General features: G+C 47.4%; 1 protein-coding gene across 2 annotated transcripts in view; it reads right to left on the bottom strand.

Moving 5' to 3' along the window:
• ENG (endoglin) overlaps positions 1 to 18,492 on the bottom strand; it is a 77,633-nt gene that overhangs the window by 32,969 nt on the left and 26,172 nt on the right. For both annotated transcript variants that reach the window (XM_077305181.1, XM_077305180.1), the window contains exon 3: positions 6,587 to 6,724. In XM_077305181.1, the coding sequence (XP_077161296.1) occupies positions 6,587 to 6,724 (138 nt within the window). The remainder of the gene's footprint in view (positions 1 to 6,586; positions 6,725 to 18,492) is intronic.

The raw sequence follows: 18,492 nt of genomic DNA, 5'->3' as shown, positions 1-18,492 counted from the left end.
GGAGCTCCTTTGAAGGAGCAAACATGCGCGTGCGTGCATGTATATGCGTGTCTGTGTGTGTAGGGGGGGTGGCCTGCCATTAGGAAGAGCAACATTGGTCAAATTTTGGAAACATTAAAAAATGGTGGTGGGGGGGAGGATTTATTCTGCTTTGTTAAGGATGATGCCATGTTATAAAGAACAATGTTAGTCGGCTTTGGAAACTGCATCTGTAATTTAAAAAAAAATCTGCATCGCTCATGAAGATGCTCATTCAAGGGGAATGATAATAGGGAATTTAAAACATCCACCTTGATTTATCCCTACCCACTGAAATTTTTAAAAAACCAAAAAACCCAAAGATACACTTTTAACGTCAGATTTGAGTCCAATGGCACCTTAGAGACCAGGACCATTTCCGCATTAGGAGACATACCTCCTTTTAGACTTGCTTTGGATTTCCTTGGGATGCTGCAAGTGGATTCTAACATTTCCGCATTTAGGCTTTCCTCCTCTCATTTCCACGGCTGAAATTTCCTACATGCTTTCTGCACCGAGTCTAATGGAGACAGCTTATCATCATGCTTTGCTTCCCCTTTTCAAAAAATGTGAGGGTTTTTTTGCAAAATGGTGCCTGCTTACACCTTTGTTTTCATCATGCCCCTTAATGCCACCATTCCGTGCCCTTGATCGCCTCCCCCCCCCCCGAGGCTGCATGAGTGCCTCATGGCTGGCTTCTGGGGGCGGGTGCTTGAGGGGCTAGCCCAATCTGGGTAACCAGCTTTGCTGGGCATGCCCGGATTGGCCCTTGGAGGCCCATAAAGGCAGAAGTAGTATCCAGACACCTGGATGTGAGCCGGACAGCCCGGGACACCGCTCCTCCCATAGTGGCTCTTCCAAAATATTAGAGCCAACAATGGTTACAGATAGCATTATAACACTGCTCTGCAAGGCTGCAAGACTTCTTAAAAAAAAACAACAACTTAGAAACAGCATTGTACTGAGATTTTGTTATTGTTATGTGCGAAGTCGTGTCCGACCCATCGCGACCCCATGGACAAGGATCCTCCAGGCCTTCCTGTCCTCTACCATTCCCCGGAGTCCATTTAAGTTTGCACCTACTGCTTCAGTGACTCCATCCATCCACCTCATTCTCTGTCGTCCCCTTCTTCTTTTGCCCTCGATCTCTCCCAGCATTAGGCTCTTCTCCAGGGAGTCCTTCCTTCTCATCAGGTGGCCAAAGTATTTGAGTTTCATCTTCAGGATCTGGCCTTCTAAAGAGCAGTCAGGGTTGATCTCCTCTAGGACTGACCGGTTTGTTCGCCTTGCAGTCCAAGGGACTCGCAGGACTCTTCTCCAGCACCAGAGTTCAAAAGCCTCAATTCTTTGACGCTCGGCCTTCCTTAGGGTCCAACTTTCGCAGCCATACATTGCAACTGGGATGACCATAGCCTTGACTAAACGCACTTTTGTTGGCAGGGTGATGTCTCTGCTTTTTAGGATGCTGTCTAGATTTGCCATAGCTTTCCTCCCCAGGAGCAAGCGTCTTTTAATTTCTTTGCTGCAGTCCCCATCTGCAGTGATCTTGGAGCCCAGGAAAATAAAATCTGTCACTATCTCCATTTCTTCCCCTTCTATTTGCCAGGAATTGAGAGGGCCGGATGCCATGATCTTTGTTTTCTTGATGTTGAGTTTCAAGCCAACTTTTGCACTCTCCTCCTTCACCCGCATCAACAAGCTCTTTAGTTCCTCTTCACTTTCTGCCATTAGAGTGGTATCATCTGCATAATGTACTGAGATTACCCTTTTTTTAAAAGGCAGATTTTGGGGGGAACGGGGGGAGGATGATGATGAGGAAAGGGGCATTCCCAAATGACTAAAAATGGTGGGTGCAGGTCAAAACGTGGTTGCACACATTTCCGCATTGGGCAGCCCCAAATCAGACCCCTTAAGATCCTGCATGAAAATATGAAATGCATTTTTCTGGGGACTCCTTTGCTGCAGAGCTACTGAAGGGGCAATTCAGGACTGTGTCGGAAGAAGCAAATTTTAGTGTGGAAGCAGACAAAAAAGTCAGCCCCTTAAAAGATGCAAATCCAAACTACACTGCTAATGCGGAAATAGCCCAGCTTTTGAGACTTAAGGCTCCCTTTATTAGACTCTAATCCTGTCGTTCTACTGTAAACTGACACGGCTACCCTCTGAAACATTTTACTTTGTGGACTGTAACAGTGGGAGAAGAACAAAATTCCATAATACCCGCTTCCCACTCTTCCCAAACAGTCCAAGTGCTTGGTTTCACTATAATTCGCCTAACAAAAAGAACAGCAAGCTTAATATGAAGGAGGAATTTTATCTGTGCCAGCGTTTCTTCTCTATCAAGGACATCTGGACTCCTGGGAAGATCGATTCAGGTAGGTAGCTTTGTTGGTCCGAAGCAGCAGAATACTGAGTCCAGGGTCAACTTTAGGGCCAACAAATTCAGGATATAAGCTTCCATGTTCATGCGCACTTCGTCGGATACATTGAGAAGTGGAAGAAGAAGAGCTTTTTTTGGTATCCCATTTTTTACTACCCAAAGGAGTCTCCAAGCAGCTTACAGTCGCTTCCCTTCTTCTCCCCACAAACAACACTCTGTGACATAGGTGGGGCTGAGAGAGCTCAGAGAGAACTGACTGGCCCAAGGTCACCCAGCTGGCTACATTCAGAGAATTGGGGAATCAAATCCAGTTCTCCAGATTAGAGGCCACCGCTCTTAACCACTACATCAAGGTGGTATAGAAGGTAAGCAGCGAATTGGCATACAGCATAATAAAGGCGTTTGATATATGCAAGGACCAAACCGTGGACTCAAACTTTATTCAACTGAACTGAGAGGACAAGAGGGGGGCATGAGGGTGAGCTCCAACGAAGTGTTGTCATCAATTTATTATAAGTTTGCTTATTATTCTCTTAATGTGGACATCTTTATTGTACCCAAAACATTTCCCATACAATTCAATCTCAAGTGGGCTGATCCTGCATTGAGCAGGGGGTTGGACTAGATGGCCTGTATTGCCCCTTCCAACTCTATGGTTGTATGATTCTAAGTGAATACAAACTAATCCAAATTGCTGTTTTTTTCCTATTAATCTCTGGAATTCATTAACCATTTTCATTATGCTGTATGTAAATTTACTCTTACACTTTGCCTATAAGTTTGAACTGATTACTTCCATTCCATAACACTGTATCTGAGGAAGTGTGCATGCACATGAAAGCTCATAGCTTGAGTAAAGCTTGGTTGGTGTAAAGGGGCTGCTGGACTCAAAATTTGTTCAACTAGCCTCCTGTTAGGCTGTGGGATGCTACTGAAAATTCCTCCTTTGCTGTTCTTCTCGGCTGCCCTGAAGGGTTTAGGACTGAGTATTTATGCGAAAGAGCCTCTTGTGGCGCAGAGTGGTAAGGCAGCCGCCTGAAAGCTTTGCCCATGAGGTTGGGAGTTCGATCCCAGCAGCCGGCTCAAGGTTGACTCAGCCTTCCATCCTTCCGAGGTCGGTAAAATGAGTACCCAGCTTGCTGCTGGGGGGTAAACGGTCATGACTGGGGAAGGCACTGGCAAACCACCCCGTATTGAGTCTGCCAAGAAAACGCTAGAGGGCGTCACCCCAAGGGTCAGACATGACTCGGTGCTTGCACAGGGGATACCTTTACCTTTACCTTTATTTATGCGCAAGCCCAGAACACCCTGGTGCGACTGTGGGATTTTCCAACACTTGGTGTGGCTCATCTGTTTGTCGGCCTCTACCTAATTCTAGAGATCTCTTGCCTGGCAGACTGAGAAGAAGGGAACTCCAATGGAGAGGCTGTGCAGCGGTTTGCCCTCCTGACCTCATGCCGGACAGGGAACGGAGAGTTCAAGCCGAAGGAGCCTCCCACGTGCTTTCGCGGTGCCACAGTTCGATCTGATAGCGCCCTGTGCCCGGCCCAACCCCCATCCCACCCCTATTGTCAGCTTTTGAAAAAAATATTATTAGCCACAAATAGGAAAGAGTTTTATTTTGCTAACAAAGCTCACAGACTTGACCGGGCCGGCTGGAGCCAAATCTCATTGCTGACTTTACTCCAAACAGCCCGAGAGGAAACAGGAGACTTTCCCAAGTTTTGTGCGTCACTCCCAGCACAGGAATGGCGTGCCACTTCGCCATACGGGGGGGGGGGGGCTGCAGAGATCTACTGGAAATGCCTTATCCTCATGTCTGTGCTGCTGCAGTTCCCAGCAACAAACCCTGTTTTCAAGTCAGCATCACTGCTCAATCACTGCTTCTATTTTTTTTTTGTTTGGTCTATTTCGGGGGACCCTGGTCAACATTTTGTTACTGGAATTTGCTGGAGAGCAATTTTGGACTATGTTCTTGGGGTCAAGAATAAGAGGGCTATTATTCAAGGGTATGAGATCAGAGGTTTTATCAGACATCTGCTTCCAGATATCAGTAGTGCAGTCTTTTCCACCCATTTGACCATAGAGCAGGGGTAGTCAAACTGCGGCCCTCCAGATGTCCATGGACTACAATTCCCAGGAGCCCCCTGCCAGCGTTTGCTGGCAGGGGGCTCCTGGGAATTGTAGTCCATGGACATCTGGAGGGCCACAGTTTGACTACCCCAGCCATAGAGGAACCTCTGAAATATTTTTCAGGCTTCAAGGGCCCCTGGAAGTGGTGAGCCAGCTTGGTGTAGTGGTTAGGAGTGCGGACTTCTAATCTGGCGAGCCGGGTTTGATTCCCCGCTCCTCCCCCACATACAACCAGCTGGGTGTCCTTGGGCTCGCCACAGCACTGATAAAGCTGTTCTGACCGGGCAGTAATATCAGGGCTCTCTCAGCCTCACCCACCTCACAGGATGTCTGTTGTGGGGAGAAGAAAGGGAAGGAGATTGTAAGCTGCTTTGAGACTCCTTCGGGTTGAAAAAAGCGGCATATAAGAACCTACTCTTCTTCTTCAGAGAACAGAGTGCAGAAGTAAGATGCAGGGGCTGGCCAATCCATCAATCATTTATCATTTCCCCTAGGTAGAAAGAGACTAGGCCTGTAGAGCAGCAGGGGGAATGGGCTCCAGTGACATCTAGTGATGTCAGTGGCCATCCAAACTTCTGGGAAAGGCCGTGTAACCCCTGGTAAGCTCACGTGTAACCCCAGGGTTCCCCAGAAGCCTGGTTGGGAATCCCTGCCCTATGGGGTTGCCAGAAGTCAGCAGTGACCTGACAGAAGTTCCTGCCATCACACACATTGCCCTAGCATAGACTGAGCTGAAAACGTGCCAGGAGATGTCCAGGCACCATACATTGACTCCAGCTTGCCAGGGCCTTTTGCTTCAGCTTGGGTTGTGGGCTTTGGCCGCCGAAGCACACAACCCTATTTCAGACTGGCAGGACTGTGCCGCTTTTGAAAATTCACCCATTTCCAGGCTGACTCCTCATCTGTGCCTGTTTAAGCTTCCTCCTACTGCCTCCCCTTTTATCTTCAACATTAGAATGTCCCAACAGTTTTCCTGTCTGCCCAGCAGTATAGACAGCAAGGTACTAACTAGCATGAGGTGCCGAAGGCTTCATTCTCAATGCCTGGGTCGTACCATTTCAGAAAAGAGGCTGAGGACCTACAGGGCTGAATGTTCTTTAGGATGGTTAGGGCCGATCCTGCGTTGAGCAGGTGGCCTGTATGGCCCCTTCCAACTCTATGATTCTATGATTCTGCTGGTTTTTTTTTTAATGCCTTACAATTTTTTTTAAAAAATCCACAGCCTATCAAAACCAAGGATTTAGCTTAGCCTTCTCTCTAATCTGTCACAAGCAAAGGAAATTGTTCTCATGGAAGAACTTCAGCCGCTCCTGCAGTGTTAAGTGATACAGACATAGGTGAGCCACCTCAGTGAGCACAAGGTTAAGAAGCAGAGTGGGGTAGAATTTAGAGTGTGGGTCCCCAAACATTTTGAGCCAGCTGGAACCTTTGGGATTCCGACACAGCATGGTGGGTGCAGCCACAAAACTCTGAAACTATCTGTCGCTAAGAGTCTTCTGTGCAGGAGAAAATGGGTTTGCCTGTTTTATTGTCTGTCAGGATTTTGTGCATCCTTCCTTCCCCTAGGCGCATGCTCGGAACAGAGTTGTGTTCTCCCTCTATAGGCTCCTAGGCCAGACATCGCCAGGAAATACCCTCCGGGGCGATGGGGACTGTTGCATAGGATATGAGGAGAAAGGATGGGGGACTTTTTGTAGATTGCTTTTTGTAGATTGTTTTTCACCACCAATATTGGTTATATGTATTGAGTTTTATGTGGATTTTAATGTTCTTTTTGTAAACCACCATGAGCCAACTGGGCTGGGGTTGGTGGTCAACAAATACAATTATAAATAAATTAATTAATAATAATAATGGCAGTCAGTTCCCCAGCTGTGAGAAGAAATAATTAAAAGATATTTGCTGTTCACCGTACTTTTGGAAGATGCTGCCCAGTTCTCTTCCCACCTCCGCAAACTGATCATCCATCCCGCTATCACATGTAGCAGCGGACAGCGGAGTCTATGCCATTATTGTAATACAGCTGCAGACCAAAACACAGAGCAAAGTACTTACATAGATGAAGGTGAGGGGCAGATCCTCCGAATGGACGGTTAAAAAGGTGTGGGAGTTGGAGCTCACTATGAAAACCACTTTCCGCTGCTGGGTGCTGTTTCCTTCTGCCGATGACACATTCAGGTGGAGCTGGGACACCTGGGAGGGAAAAGAGCAAGAGGACGAGTCAAGTTTTTTTCTCAGATCAGGGGAAAGAGATTCTGATCAGTAAGACAGCTGTGGGCATCCAGCTTATAAAAATGCTATTTGGTGCAAAATTGCCTTGGGGATACACATCAGGTGATGTTCAGCAACTGCACTGGCTCCTGGTTGAATTCCAGATCAAATTTAAGGTATTGGTTCCTACCTTTTAGGCCATTCGTGGTCTGGGCCTGGTACCTAAGGGACCGCCTCTCTGCCTATGTCCACCGTAGAGCACTTTACTCTGCAAATACCAACCAATTGGTAGTTCCTGGTCCCAAGGAAGTACGTCTGGCCTTTTAGTCCTGGCCCCTACTTGGTGGAATGAACTCCCAGAGGGGATCTGGACCCTGATGGAGCTGACAGTTCCACAGAGCCTGTAAGATGGAGCTCTTCCACCAAGATTTTGGTTGAGGCCAGTGATTTCCTAATATCAAATGGGTCCCCCTCCCATAAAAAACACCACATGAAAATATAATAGAAATTATGCTAGGAACAATACCTATTTTGATGCTGTTGCTGGTTATGAAATGTGGTTTTAAATGTTTTTACGATGTCTTAACTTTAATTATATTATTGTTATTCCTTCTGTTGTGAGCCAGTTCCCAGGAAGGCAGTATATAAATCAAATGAATGAATGAATGAATGAATGAATGAATGAATGAAATAGTGTCAAAATCCTGTTCTCAATTTCACAACTTGGCATGAGCTGGTTTTCATTCTCTATTGACTTACTGGATCTGTTTCTCTGGTTCCGTCATGTGATATAATGTAAGAGTAGTGTCTTCTAATCTGAAGATTTTGATTCTTTACTTCTCCACATGCAACTAGCTGGGTGACCTTAGGCCAGTTATAATTTTTCCAGAGCTCTTTCAGCCTCACCTCCCTCACAGGGTGTCTGTTGTCGGGAGAGGAAGGGAAGGCGATTGTAAGCCGCTTTGAGACTCCCTCGGGTAGTGAAAAGTGGAGTGTTCTTCTCTTTCCCCCTTCACAAAGCATTTATGTCTCCCAAGCAAAAATATTTACCCAGTAGTAACTGCATTTTCCCAGGTCACGAGGGAATTGTACCATTCTTTCCTCTTGCTGGGGAGGCCCCTCCAGTTGGGAATCTGATGTGGAACATAGTGGCATGTGTCTCATGAGCCAATGGACAGTGCCCATGACATCAGTGTGGACAAACAATGCATCTTCCTCCCCCTTTCCTTACTGCGGTAAAGAGACATGCCTGGAACTTTGGCCAATGCCTGGAGAAAATTCAAACGCAAGACATTCAGCAGCCAGGGAGTGGGGCTTGGGAGCTAGTCTTTACATTTCTTAAGCAAACCGTCCCTTCTGCATCTCTCTGCCGGATGCTGAATTTGGATTTCTGCAATCTGCTTGTTTTTCATTTGCTTTGTGTGGAGTTTTTTTTGGCACACAACATAGACCAAGAACATCAGAGCGATCCACAGGCTGCTGTTGGCGCCAGTGCTCCATTGGGGATCTTGTAACCTAGTAACAGGGAAGTGACAATAAGCCTGTGCTCACGTGCGAGTTGATCAGGTCAGTCTAACGCAGGGGTAGTCAAACTGCGGCCCTCCAGATGTCCATGGACTACAATTCCCAGGAGCGCCTGCCAGCGAATGCTGGCAGGGGCTCCTGGGAATTGTAGTCCATGGACATCTGGAGGGCCACAGTTTGACTACCCCTGGTCTAACATGTGGGCTGATCAGAACCCAACCAACCTCTCATTTGGACCTTAAAACAACGTCACAGCAAAGGTGAGAAGATTTCCAAACATGTGGAGAACGGCTGTGATCGCCACAGTGCACAAATTGGCCCGACATGCCATTTAGGGTTGCCAGTTTTGGGTTGGGAAATACTTGGAGACTTTGGGGGTGGAGCCAGGAGTGGGTGGAATTTAGGGTGGGGAGGGACCTCTGTGGAGTCCACCCTCCAAAGCAGCCATCTTCTCCAGAGGGACTGATATCTTTAGTCTGGAGATGAGCTCTAATTCCAGGGGATCTCCAGGGCACACCTGGAGACTGGCATCCCTTGTTCACCCTTCAAAGCAGCCATTTTCTCCAGGGGAATTGCTCTCTTTGGTCTGGAGATGAACTTTAATTCCAGGGGATCTCCAGGGCCCTCCTGGGGACTGGCCTCCTTAGTTGCCATTGTGAATGCTTCTGTATCCATGATCTAGACTTCTTGGCACATTTGAACCCTGGCTTCTACCAAGTCAGTGTCTATTACTTTGCAGCATTTCTGTGCTGCAATATATTTATTTTTATTGGTTTGACTTATATCCCGCCACCCACTGCAAGCCATCTCGCTCGCTAATAAGTTTTCTAAATGGCAATCTTATATTTGAATTATACCATTTTAGACCACTGGCGGGGGGCCTCCTCCTAAAAAAAAAAAAAGGTCCCTGAATTTTAATTAAAAAACAAACTGCCATAGCCTGTCAGGGAGCCCAGTTGTCAACTCTGGACTGGGAACTACTGGAGATTTGGAGGCAGAGCCTGGAGAGAGATCTCAGGAAGGCAAATGCTGTCTACGCTCCCAAGCGACCATTTTCTCCAGGGGAGACTGGAGATCAGCTTTAATTCCAGGAGATCTCCAGGCCCGAGTCTACCAACCTTATCAGAGAGAAAAACTGAACCTACCCCTCTGACACTTTATTTTATGTGCAGGGACTTCGACACAGAAGAGCATTCAATTCAAAACTGCCCCAACTCAGAGGTCACCGCGAACAGAAATATCAGGCTGGCCTGCTACGGGTTGGCTCTGAGCCGAAGGCAGAGTCCGCCCAAGAATCCTGTCAGAAGCCACTGGAAAAGTAACCCAAACTCAAAGAAAACAAAATATGGAGAGAAATGGGCAGTCGCTCCCCAGCAACGCTCTCTTCAGACGGCCCACTCCGTAGCATTGACCTCGTGGAGAAGGGGTAGTCAAACTGCAGCCCTCCAGATGTCCATGGACTACAATTCCCAGAAGCCCCTGCCAGCGAATGCTGGCAGGGGCTTCTGGGAATTGTAGTCCATGGACATCTGGAGGGCCGCAGTTTGACTACCCCTGGCGTGGAGGAAAGGGGTTTTGGTGGGACCCCTTGAGTCAACCCAAGCCTGCGTGGGCGAAGGCCGGCGTCTATTTTTATCCCGCTGCCTTTTTCAGAAGCCATTGTTTCTCCCCTCCAAAACGGCGGCAGGCTTTCTTCTGCCCCCTTGAGCACGGGGATCTGCTTATAGAAACCGGCTTCCAGTAATTCTTTTCGGGCTGGAGCCGGGTCTCTCTCCCCGGCCCTCCCTCTCCAGCCACTCGGTCGCGGCTGGGAGCCAGTTGTCTGAATGCCACAGATGTGACATCAGGGGCCGGCTCCCGCCCCCCCCCCCCCCTACAATCTCTTTTCATGTGTAAACACCAGGGACTCCATCCTATTTACCAAACGGGATAGGATGAATATCATTTCCTAGGAATCGAGGCCCTGGCTGATGTCTGGGCTGATGTCTCCATCCACAGACCCCCAATGGCTGGTCCCGAGGTTAAGGACACAGAAATGGGAAGTGAGAAAATAAGCTGGGCTGCTTCCAGCCAAGGAGGAATGTGCAAGCCTCAGAGTTACATGGAGTTCTTTGTCAGGCTGATCTGTCAGGCGTGGGCCCTTCCTCCCCGTCCCCAATCAGTCCACACACATTTTTCAGGATCTTATTGACCCAACTCTTGATTTTAGTGTACCTTGGCATGTTGGACCCCATCCCTATTCAAGTTCCTTCAAGGCCCATTTACATGGAGACTAGTTCTAGCAAGATCAGCCCTGGCTAGCACTTGGAAGGGTGACCTCCAAGGAATACCAGGGCATGACATGGGGACTGAACATCTCTTGTCTGACAGCCAGACAGACTTAGGGATCTCCTGGCTACATTACATATACCCCATTTATAGGGTTGCCAGCTCTGGGATGGGAAACCCTTGGAGACTTTGGTCTGAATCGCCAGTTGAATTAACCTTGCTTGAATTGCTAAATCGTGGTTTGGCATGATTCAGCGATTACAGTGAGTGGCCATTTAAACTTTAAAGGGAAAGAGAAAGGGGGAAATGTTCCACTTTTTGCCTTTCCCGGGCTCTGTGGGGGTGAGGTTTTGAGGTAGAGTCACCAAACCTGCAGTGTAATTGCAGGAGCCTCTCCTCAAAAGAACCCCAAAGTTACAAAATGATTGGACCAGGTCTGTCCATTATTTCCTATGATGCAAAACCCCCAAATTCTTTGGTCTGTTTTCACCATAGGAAATAATGAAGGTCAGATGGGGGCACCTTCTTAGGGTGCCTCTGGAATTGGACCCACTGGTTCAATCTTTAACCCTTCCTATGGCTCTAGGGTTGTCAGCCCCCCCCCCTGGCCACCGGAGGCAGCGAGGGGGGGGTTAGGATAGGGGCTACGGCTTCCAGATCCAAGTTGGGAAATCCCTGGAGATTTGAGGATGGAGCCTGGGGAGGGAGGCACCTGAGTGGGGCACAAATCATAGAATCATAGAGTTGTAAGGAGCCTCATGGGTCATCTAGTCCAACCCCCTGCCCTATGCAGGACACTCACAACCCTATTGCTCATCCACTGTAACCTGCCACCCCAAGACCAAGCATCCCTTTTCTCCGGAGGAACTGATCTCTGTAGTCCACAGATAAGTTGCATCCCTCAATAGGATACTTTTAAGCAATGATCTCCCTAATTTGGGTATCATGAAATCCCTCCATGTGTACATGGGACATCACCTCTCTAAAAGTATTTGGCTGCCCTAAGATCACTTATGCCTAACCATTAAAGCAGATGCTCGATTCTCTCATTCAGTTTCTTGTATTTATATACATTATCCTTGAACCCAATTCCTGAAACTACCAGCAATCCTTGTGATTTAAAAAAAAAAAAAAAAAAAAAGAATAATGAAACCGACACTGTTATCTTATCAGGTTACATTATGTTGCTTTGCCAGATTTTTGGAATCTGTTTGAACCCTTCTTGCAATTGCTAAATTAATCTTTGCTGTTAGATGGAAGAAAGACCCTCCAGCTCCAAGATATTGGTTGAATCCTGTTTAGGAACATGTATTGCTTATTACCCCCCTTCAAGGATCGCTGCCTTGTTGTGGCAAGGGGGCTTGCGTAGTTCAGTGAAGCTATGAGCTATGCCGTGCAGGGCCACCCAAGACGGACAGGTCATAGCTGAGAGCTCTGACAAAAGGTGATCCACTGGAGAAGGCAATGGCAAACCACTCCAGTATCTTTGCCATGAAAACTCTATGGACAGTTCCAATAGGCATAACGATATGACGCTGGAAGATGAGCCCCTCAGGTCGGAAGGTGTCCAATATGCTACTGGGGATGAGCAGACGGCTAGTACGAGTAGCGCCAGAATGAATGAAGCGGCTGGGCCAAAGCCGAAAGGACGCTCAGTTGTGGAAGTAACTGGTGGCGAAAAGACAGTCCGATGCTGTAAAGATTTTTATTCCATAGGAACCTGGAATGTCAGATCCATGAATCAAGGCAAGCTGGACGTGGTTAAACAAGAAATGAGAAGACTGAACATCGACATTTTAGGAATCAGTGAACTAAAATGGACAGGAATGGGTGAATTTAATTCAGATGACCATCAGGTATACTACTGTGGACAAGAATCTCGCAGAAGAAATGGAGTAGCATTCATAATCAATAAGAGAGTAGGAAAAGCAGTCTTGGGATACAATCCCCAAAATGACAGAATGATCTCAGTTCGAATCCAAGGCAAACCATTCAACATCACAGTGATCCAGGTCTACGCCCCAACCACTGCTGCTGAAGAGGATGAAGTTGATCAGTTCTATGAAGCCCTACAACACCTTCTAGAAGCAACGCCCAAAAATGATGTGCTTATCATCATGGGGGATTGGAATGCTAAAGTAGGAAGCCAAAAGATAACCGGGATAACAGGCAAGTTTGGCCTTGGAGTACAAAATGAAGCAGGGCACAGGCTGGTAGAATTTTGTCAAGAGAATACAATGGTCATAGCAAACACTCTTTTCCAGCAACCCAAGAGACGACTCTACACATGGACATCACCAGACGGTCAACACAGAAATCAGATTGACTATGTGCTCTGCAGCCAAAGATGGAAAAGTTCTATCCAGTCAATAAAAACAAGACCAGGAGCTGATTGTGGTTCAGATCATGAGCTTCTTGTTGCAAAATTTAGGCTTAAATTGAAGAAAGTAGGGAAAAGCACTAGGCCACTCAGGTATGAACTAAATCATATCCCTGACGAATACACAGTGGAGGTGACAAATAGATTTAAGGAATTAGATCTGATAGACAGAGTGCCTGAAGAACTATGGACGGAGGTTCGCAACATTGTACAAGAGGCAGCAACTAAAACCATCCCAAAGAAAAAGAAATGCAAGAAATCAAAATGGCTATCTGAGGAAGCTTTACAAATAGCTAAGGAGAGAAGGGAAGTGAAAGGCAAGGGAGAAAGAGAAAGATACACCCAATTGAATGCAGAATTCCAGAGAAAAGCTAGAAGAGATAAGAATGCCTTCTTAAATGAACAGTGCAAACAAATAGAAGAAAACAATAGAATGGGGAGGACCAGAGATCTTTTCAGGAAAATTGGAGATATGAAGAGAACGTTTCATTCAAAGATGGGTATGATAAGGGACCAAAATGGTAGGGACCTCACAGAAGCAGAAGAGATCAAACAAAGGTGGCAAAATTATACAGAAGAACTATACAAGAGCGAGCTTAACATCCCTGATGACCACAATGGGGTAGTTACTGACCTGGAGCCAGACATCCTGGAATGTGAAGTCAAATGGGCCTTAGGAAGTCTGAGCAACAATAAAGCTAGTGGTAGTGACAGCATTCCAGTTGAACTATTCAAAATCTTAAAGGACGATGCAGTAAAAGTGCTACACTCAATATGCCAGCAAATTTGGAAAACTCAACAATGGCCACAGGATTGGAAAGGGTCAGTTTACATTCCAATCCCAAAGAAGGGCAATGCCAAAGAATGTTCAAACTACCGCACCATCGCACTAATTTCTCATGCTAGCAAAGTTATGCTCAAAATCCTACAAGCTAGGATCCAGCAATATGTGGACCGAGAACTTCCAGAAGTACAGGCAGGATTTCGAAGAGGCAGAGGAACTAGAGATCAAATTGCCAACATACGCTGGATCATGGAGAAAGCTAGGGAGTACCAGAAGAACGTCTACTTCTGCTTCATTGACTATGCTAAAGCCTTTGATTGTGTGGAGCACAACAAATTGTGGCAAGTTCTTAAAGAGATGGGAATACCAGAGCATCTTATTTGTCTCTTGAGAAATTTATATGCAGGTCAAGAAGCAACAGTGAGAACTGAACATGGAATCACTGACTGGTTCAAAATTGAGAAAGGAGTTCGGCAAGGCTGTATACTGTCGCCTTGCCTATTTAACTTGTATGCAGAGCACATCATGAGAAATGCGGGATTAGAGGAGTCACAAATTGGGATCAAGATTGCAGGGAGAAATATCAACAACCTCAGATATGCAGATGATACCACTCTAATGGCAGAAAGTGAAGAGGAACTAAAGAGCCTGTTGATGCGGGTGAAGGAGGAGAGTGCCAAAGTTGGCTTGAAACTCAACATCAAGAAAACAAAGATCATGGCATCCGGCCCTCTCAATTCCTGGCAAATAGAAGGGGAAGAAATGGAGATAGTGACAGATTTTATTTTCCTGGGCTCCAAGATCACTGCAGATGGGGACTGCAGCAAAGAAATTAAAAGACGCTTGCTCCTGGGGAGGAAAGCTATGGCAAATCTAGACAGCATCCTAAAAAGCAGAGACATCACCCTGCCAACAAAAGTGCGTTTAGTCAAGGCTATGGTCTTCCCAGTTGCAATGTATGGCTGCGAAAGTTGGACCATAAGGAAGGCCGAGCGTCAAAGAATTGAGGCTTTTGAACTCTGGTGCTGGAGAAGACTCTTGCGAGTCCCTTGGACTGCAAGGCGAACAAACCAGTCAGTCCTAGAGGAGATCAGCCCTGACTGCTCTTTAGAAGGCCAGATCCTGAAGATGAAACTCAAATATTTTGGCCACCTCATGAGAAGGAAGGACTCCCTGGAGAAGAGCCTAATGCTGGGAGAGATCGAGGGCAAAAGAAGAAGGGGACGACAGAGAATGAGGTGGATGGATGGAGTCACTGAAGCAGTAGGTGCAAACTTAAATGGACTCCGGGGAATGGTAGAGGACAGGAAGGCCTGGAGGATCATTGTCCATGGGGTCGCGATGGGTCGGACACGACTTCGCACATAACAACAACAAAATTGCTTATTACATTAACGTTTCATAAAAGAAAAGAATAGATATTCTTCCGCTATTTCAAATAATCTGGGCTATGTTCACAACGTTCTGGAATGATGAACGTATATTTTCTATGAGTTACTCTGAGCTATCGTTGTGTAATATTTATATTTTGAGGAATTACAGAATCAGAGTGATTATAAATGACTGTTAACTTATGATAGATTCAAATGGGTAGCCGTGTTGGTCTGAAGTAGCACAATAAAATCAGAGCCCAGTGGCACCTTTAAGACCAACAAGGTTTTATTCAAGGCGTGAGCTTTCGAGTGCAAGCAAGTCTGACGAAGAGTGCTTGCATTCAAAAGCCCACACCTTGAATACATCTTTGTTGGTCTTAAAGGTGCTCCCGGACTCTGCTTTTATTGTGTGTTAACTTATGAGATATTCCCGTTTATGATGCTGTAATACTTTTCTATTGAAAACAAGTCAGTACATTCTACACAGCACTGTTTCCCATTCACCCGCTGAAGAGGCAACCCTTTAAAATGTGAACTGCAAACAACGCTTGTCTCTTCCTCAACATAAACAGCTCCCTTCTCCCAGGCAGTTCGCAGGGCTTCTCCGGAAGCTCAGAACACAACCGAGCATTAATTTAGAAGACATTTCAAGTATCTGTCTCGCATGGTGCTTCACAGGTTGTTGTGAGGTATGGAAAGGACATAATACCTGCAATAGGATTACCAGGTCCCCCCTGACTGGCAGCAGGGGACAAGAGGGAGTAGGGTTGCCAGACCCAGTCTGGAAATTTGGGGTGAAGCCTGGGGAGGACAGGGACCTCAGGGGCATACAATGCCATAGAGTCCTACTATGCTGTTTTTTTCCCCAGGGGAACCAATCTCCATAGTCTGGAGAGGAGGTGTAATTCCAGGGGATCCCCAGTCCCACCTGGAGGCTGGCATCCCTACATGCCAAGCACAATGGCAGACCTCAGGACACCATAAAGTTCAAGAATGACTTCTCTGTGTACGGAAGCTCTCTCTCAATCCTGTTCAAGGCACAACAAAACTAAGTCGAGCCACCCTGTCTCCTTCTGACTGCACATAATAAAGAGGGTAAACATCACACCCAGGCCTCAGACACAAAGCGACAGAGGAAACTGCAAACCTTGCATGCCCTTGCCTGTCTCCAGGCGGGTTGTGTTTATTTGTGTGGGCCACACACAGCTAAGGAGAGGAAAGAGACAGCACCCCTTTCCATAATCTCTGCTTCTCAGGAAGAGGGCGGCCATCTTGGCGGGGCAGTGGCACCCCCAGCGCCATTTAGTAGTTTGGATTAATGAAGTGTTACAATGGGATTTGCTACGGATGTGGATGTTCCACATAAGGGGCGAGAATCTTTGTCAGTAGATATTTTGCCCTGGGGCAAGGGAACACGGATATGTCCGTGGTCCCATTTTACCCCGGATGCTGACAGGGCCTATATTGGGCCTGAGCCATGCGGAAGGTACAAAAATCACCTGTGGCAGAGCCACCTGGGGCATTTGTTTTTAAGAACGGGGTATTGCATTGTAACACAATACCCTGTTCCTAAAAATCAAAACGGGCCCCCGGTACGCCACAATACAGTGGACTCTCGCTGCCCTGTCTGCTGGGTCCAGAGGCATAAATCCTGGGTGGATTAGAGGTCCCGTGGACCCAAGAGGAGGCGAAGGCAACCTGCCGTGGCTACAACACCCAGCAGCAGCTCGGTGCAGTGCAATCGGTGCAGAATAGGACTCTATGGCAAACGTGGCTATGCTAGCAGGGGCTCATGGGAACTGTAGTCCATGGACATCTGGAGAAACACGATTTGGCCACCCCTGCTCTATGATGCTTGCTCGGCTATCAGCTGGTGAGATAATTGGGGAGGTGGAGACAAGGAGGCGTGGCACCATGACATCATTCCAGTTAAATAACTGGATATGACATCAGCGTACTGAAGGATGCTCTAGGACAGTGGTCCCCAACCCTTCACGCTGGGCCACAGCTCCTTCTTCCCTCCCCCCCCCCGAAGCGAGAAGCTCGCCAGGCCGCGAGCAAATCGGCCGCCAAAGCGGCCTATTAGCTCGCGGCCCGGCAAGCTTCTTGTTTCGGGAGGGGGGGGGAAGAGAAGCTTGCCGAGCCGCAAGCTAATCGGCTGCTTTAGCGGCTGATTTGCTGGCGGCCCGGAGGGGCCGGGAGGGGGAGTCGCGGCCGCCGGCCTGGCGGCGGCGCAAACACACATGTGTGGACTGCCGCGCACGTGCTTTTGCGCCCCTGCCAGACGCAAATGCGTGTGTGTGGCAGTCCGCGCATGCGTGTTTGCGCTGGGGCTGCCGCGCGTGCGCCGGCCCCCGGGCCACCCTCTCCCCCCACTCCGGAGCAGCGGTCCGCAGCGGCCGAAAGCTTGCGGACTGCTGCTCTAGGATATTCATTCATTCATTCATTCATTCATTCATTCATTCATTCATTCATTCATTCATTCATTCATTCATTCATTCATATACCAGCCTCCCCGAAGGCTCAGGGTGGTTCACATAAAACAGAACAATACAGATATCCCCCCAAATCTATGCCCTTTTTGCCCAGTACTAGGTGGGGGAGGACAAGGGATGGGAGAGCATGAAGGGCAAATAGCATCCCCGCTTGACACTTTCCGTAAGACTGGCTATTTTAGGAGTCTACACTGGGAAAAACATGGCTGTTCGGTAGCTCAAAAAGCTTGCCCAAACATGTATAGTGTAGTTTGGGGACAGTTGGAGCATACGCCTTTGGTGTGTGTATACAGCCTTTCAATTATAAAACAAGAAATGCATTGGCTGAAGATCTTCCTAAGTGAACTGACATAACTGGGTGAACAGACATAACTGAAGAATCCCAGTGGCCACAAGATATAGCCTAACTGAGAACCAGCATGGTAGCATGGTTATGACTGGTGGCCTCAAATCTGGATACCGGGTTAGTTTCCCCGCTCCTCCTCCATATGCAGACAGCTGGGTGACCTTGGACCAGTCACAGAGAGCTCTCTCAGACTTACCTACCTCATAGAGTGCCTGTTATGAGGAGAGGTGATTGTAAGCTGCATTGAGACTCCTTTGGGTAATAAAAAGCAAAAAAAAAAAGTTTCTCTTTTAACTTTGATTCCTTTTTAACGATTGGTGGACAATAGAGTTGTCCTGGAACAATTCTAATCTGGTCAGCCAGGTTTGATTCCCCATTCATCTACATGCAACCAGCTGGGTGACCTTCGGCCAGTCACAGTCCTCCTAGAGCTGGTCTCACAAGAGCAGTTCTGTCAGAGCTCTCCTGGCCTCCCCTACCTCACAGAGTGTCTGTTATGGGGAGAGAAAGGGAAGGCCATTGTAAGCCACTTTTGAGACTCCTTCGGGCCGTGAAAAGAGGGGAATAAAAACCAATTCTT

Source organism: Paroedura picta, chromosome 12, assembly GCF_049243985.1.
Source record: "Paroedura picta isolate Pp20150507F chromosome 12, Ppicta_v3.0, whole genome shotgun sequence".
NCBI lineage: Eukaryota > Metazoa > Chordata > Lepidosauria > Squamata > Gekkonidae > Paroedura > Paroedura picta.
The sequence above is the reverse complement of the archived record's forward strand: the minus strand, read 5'-3'. Positions and strand labels throughout refer to the sequence as shown.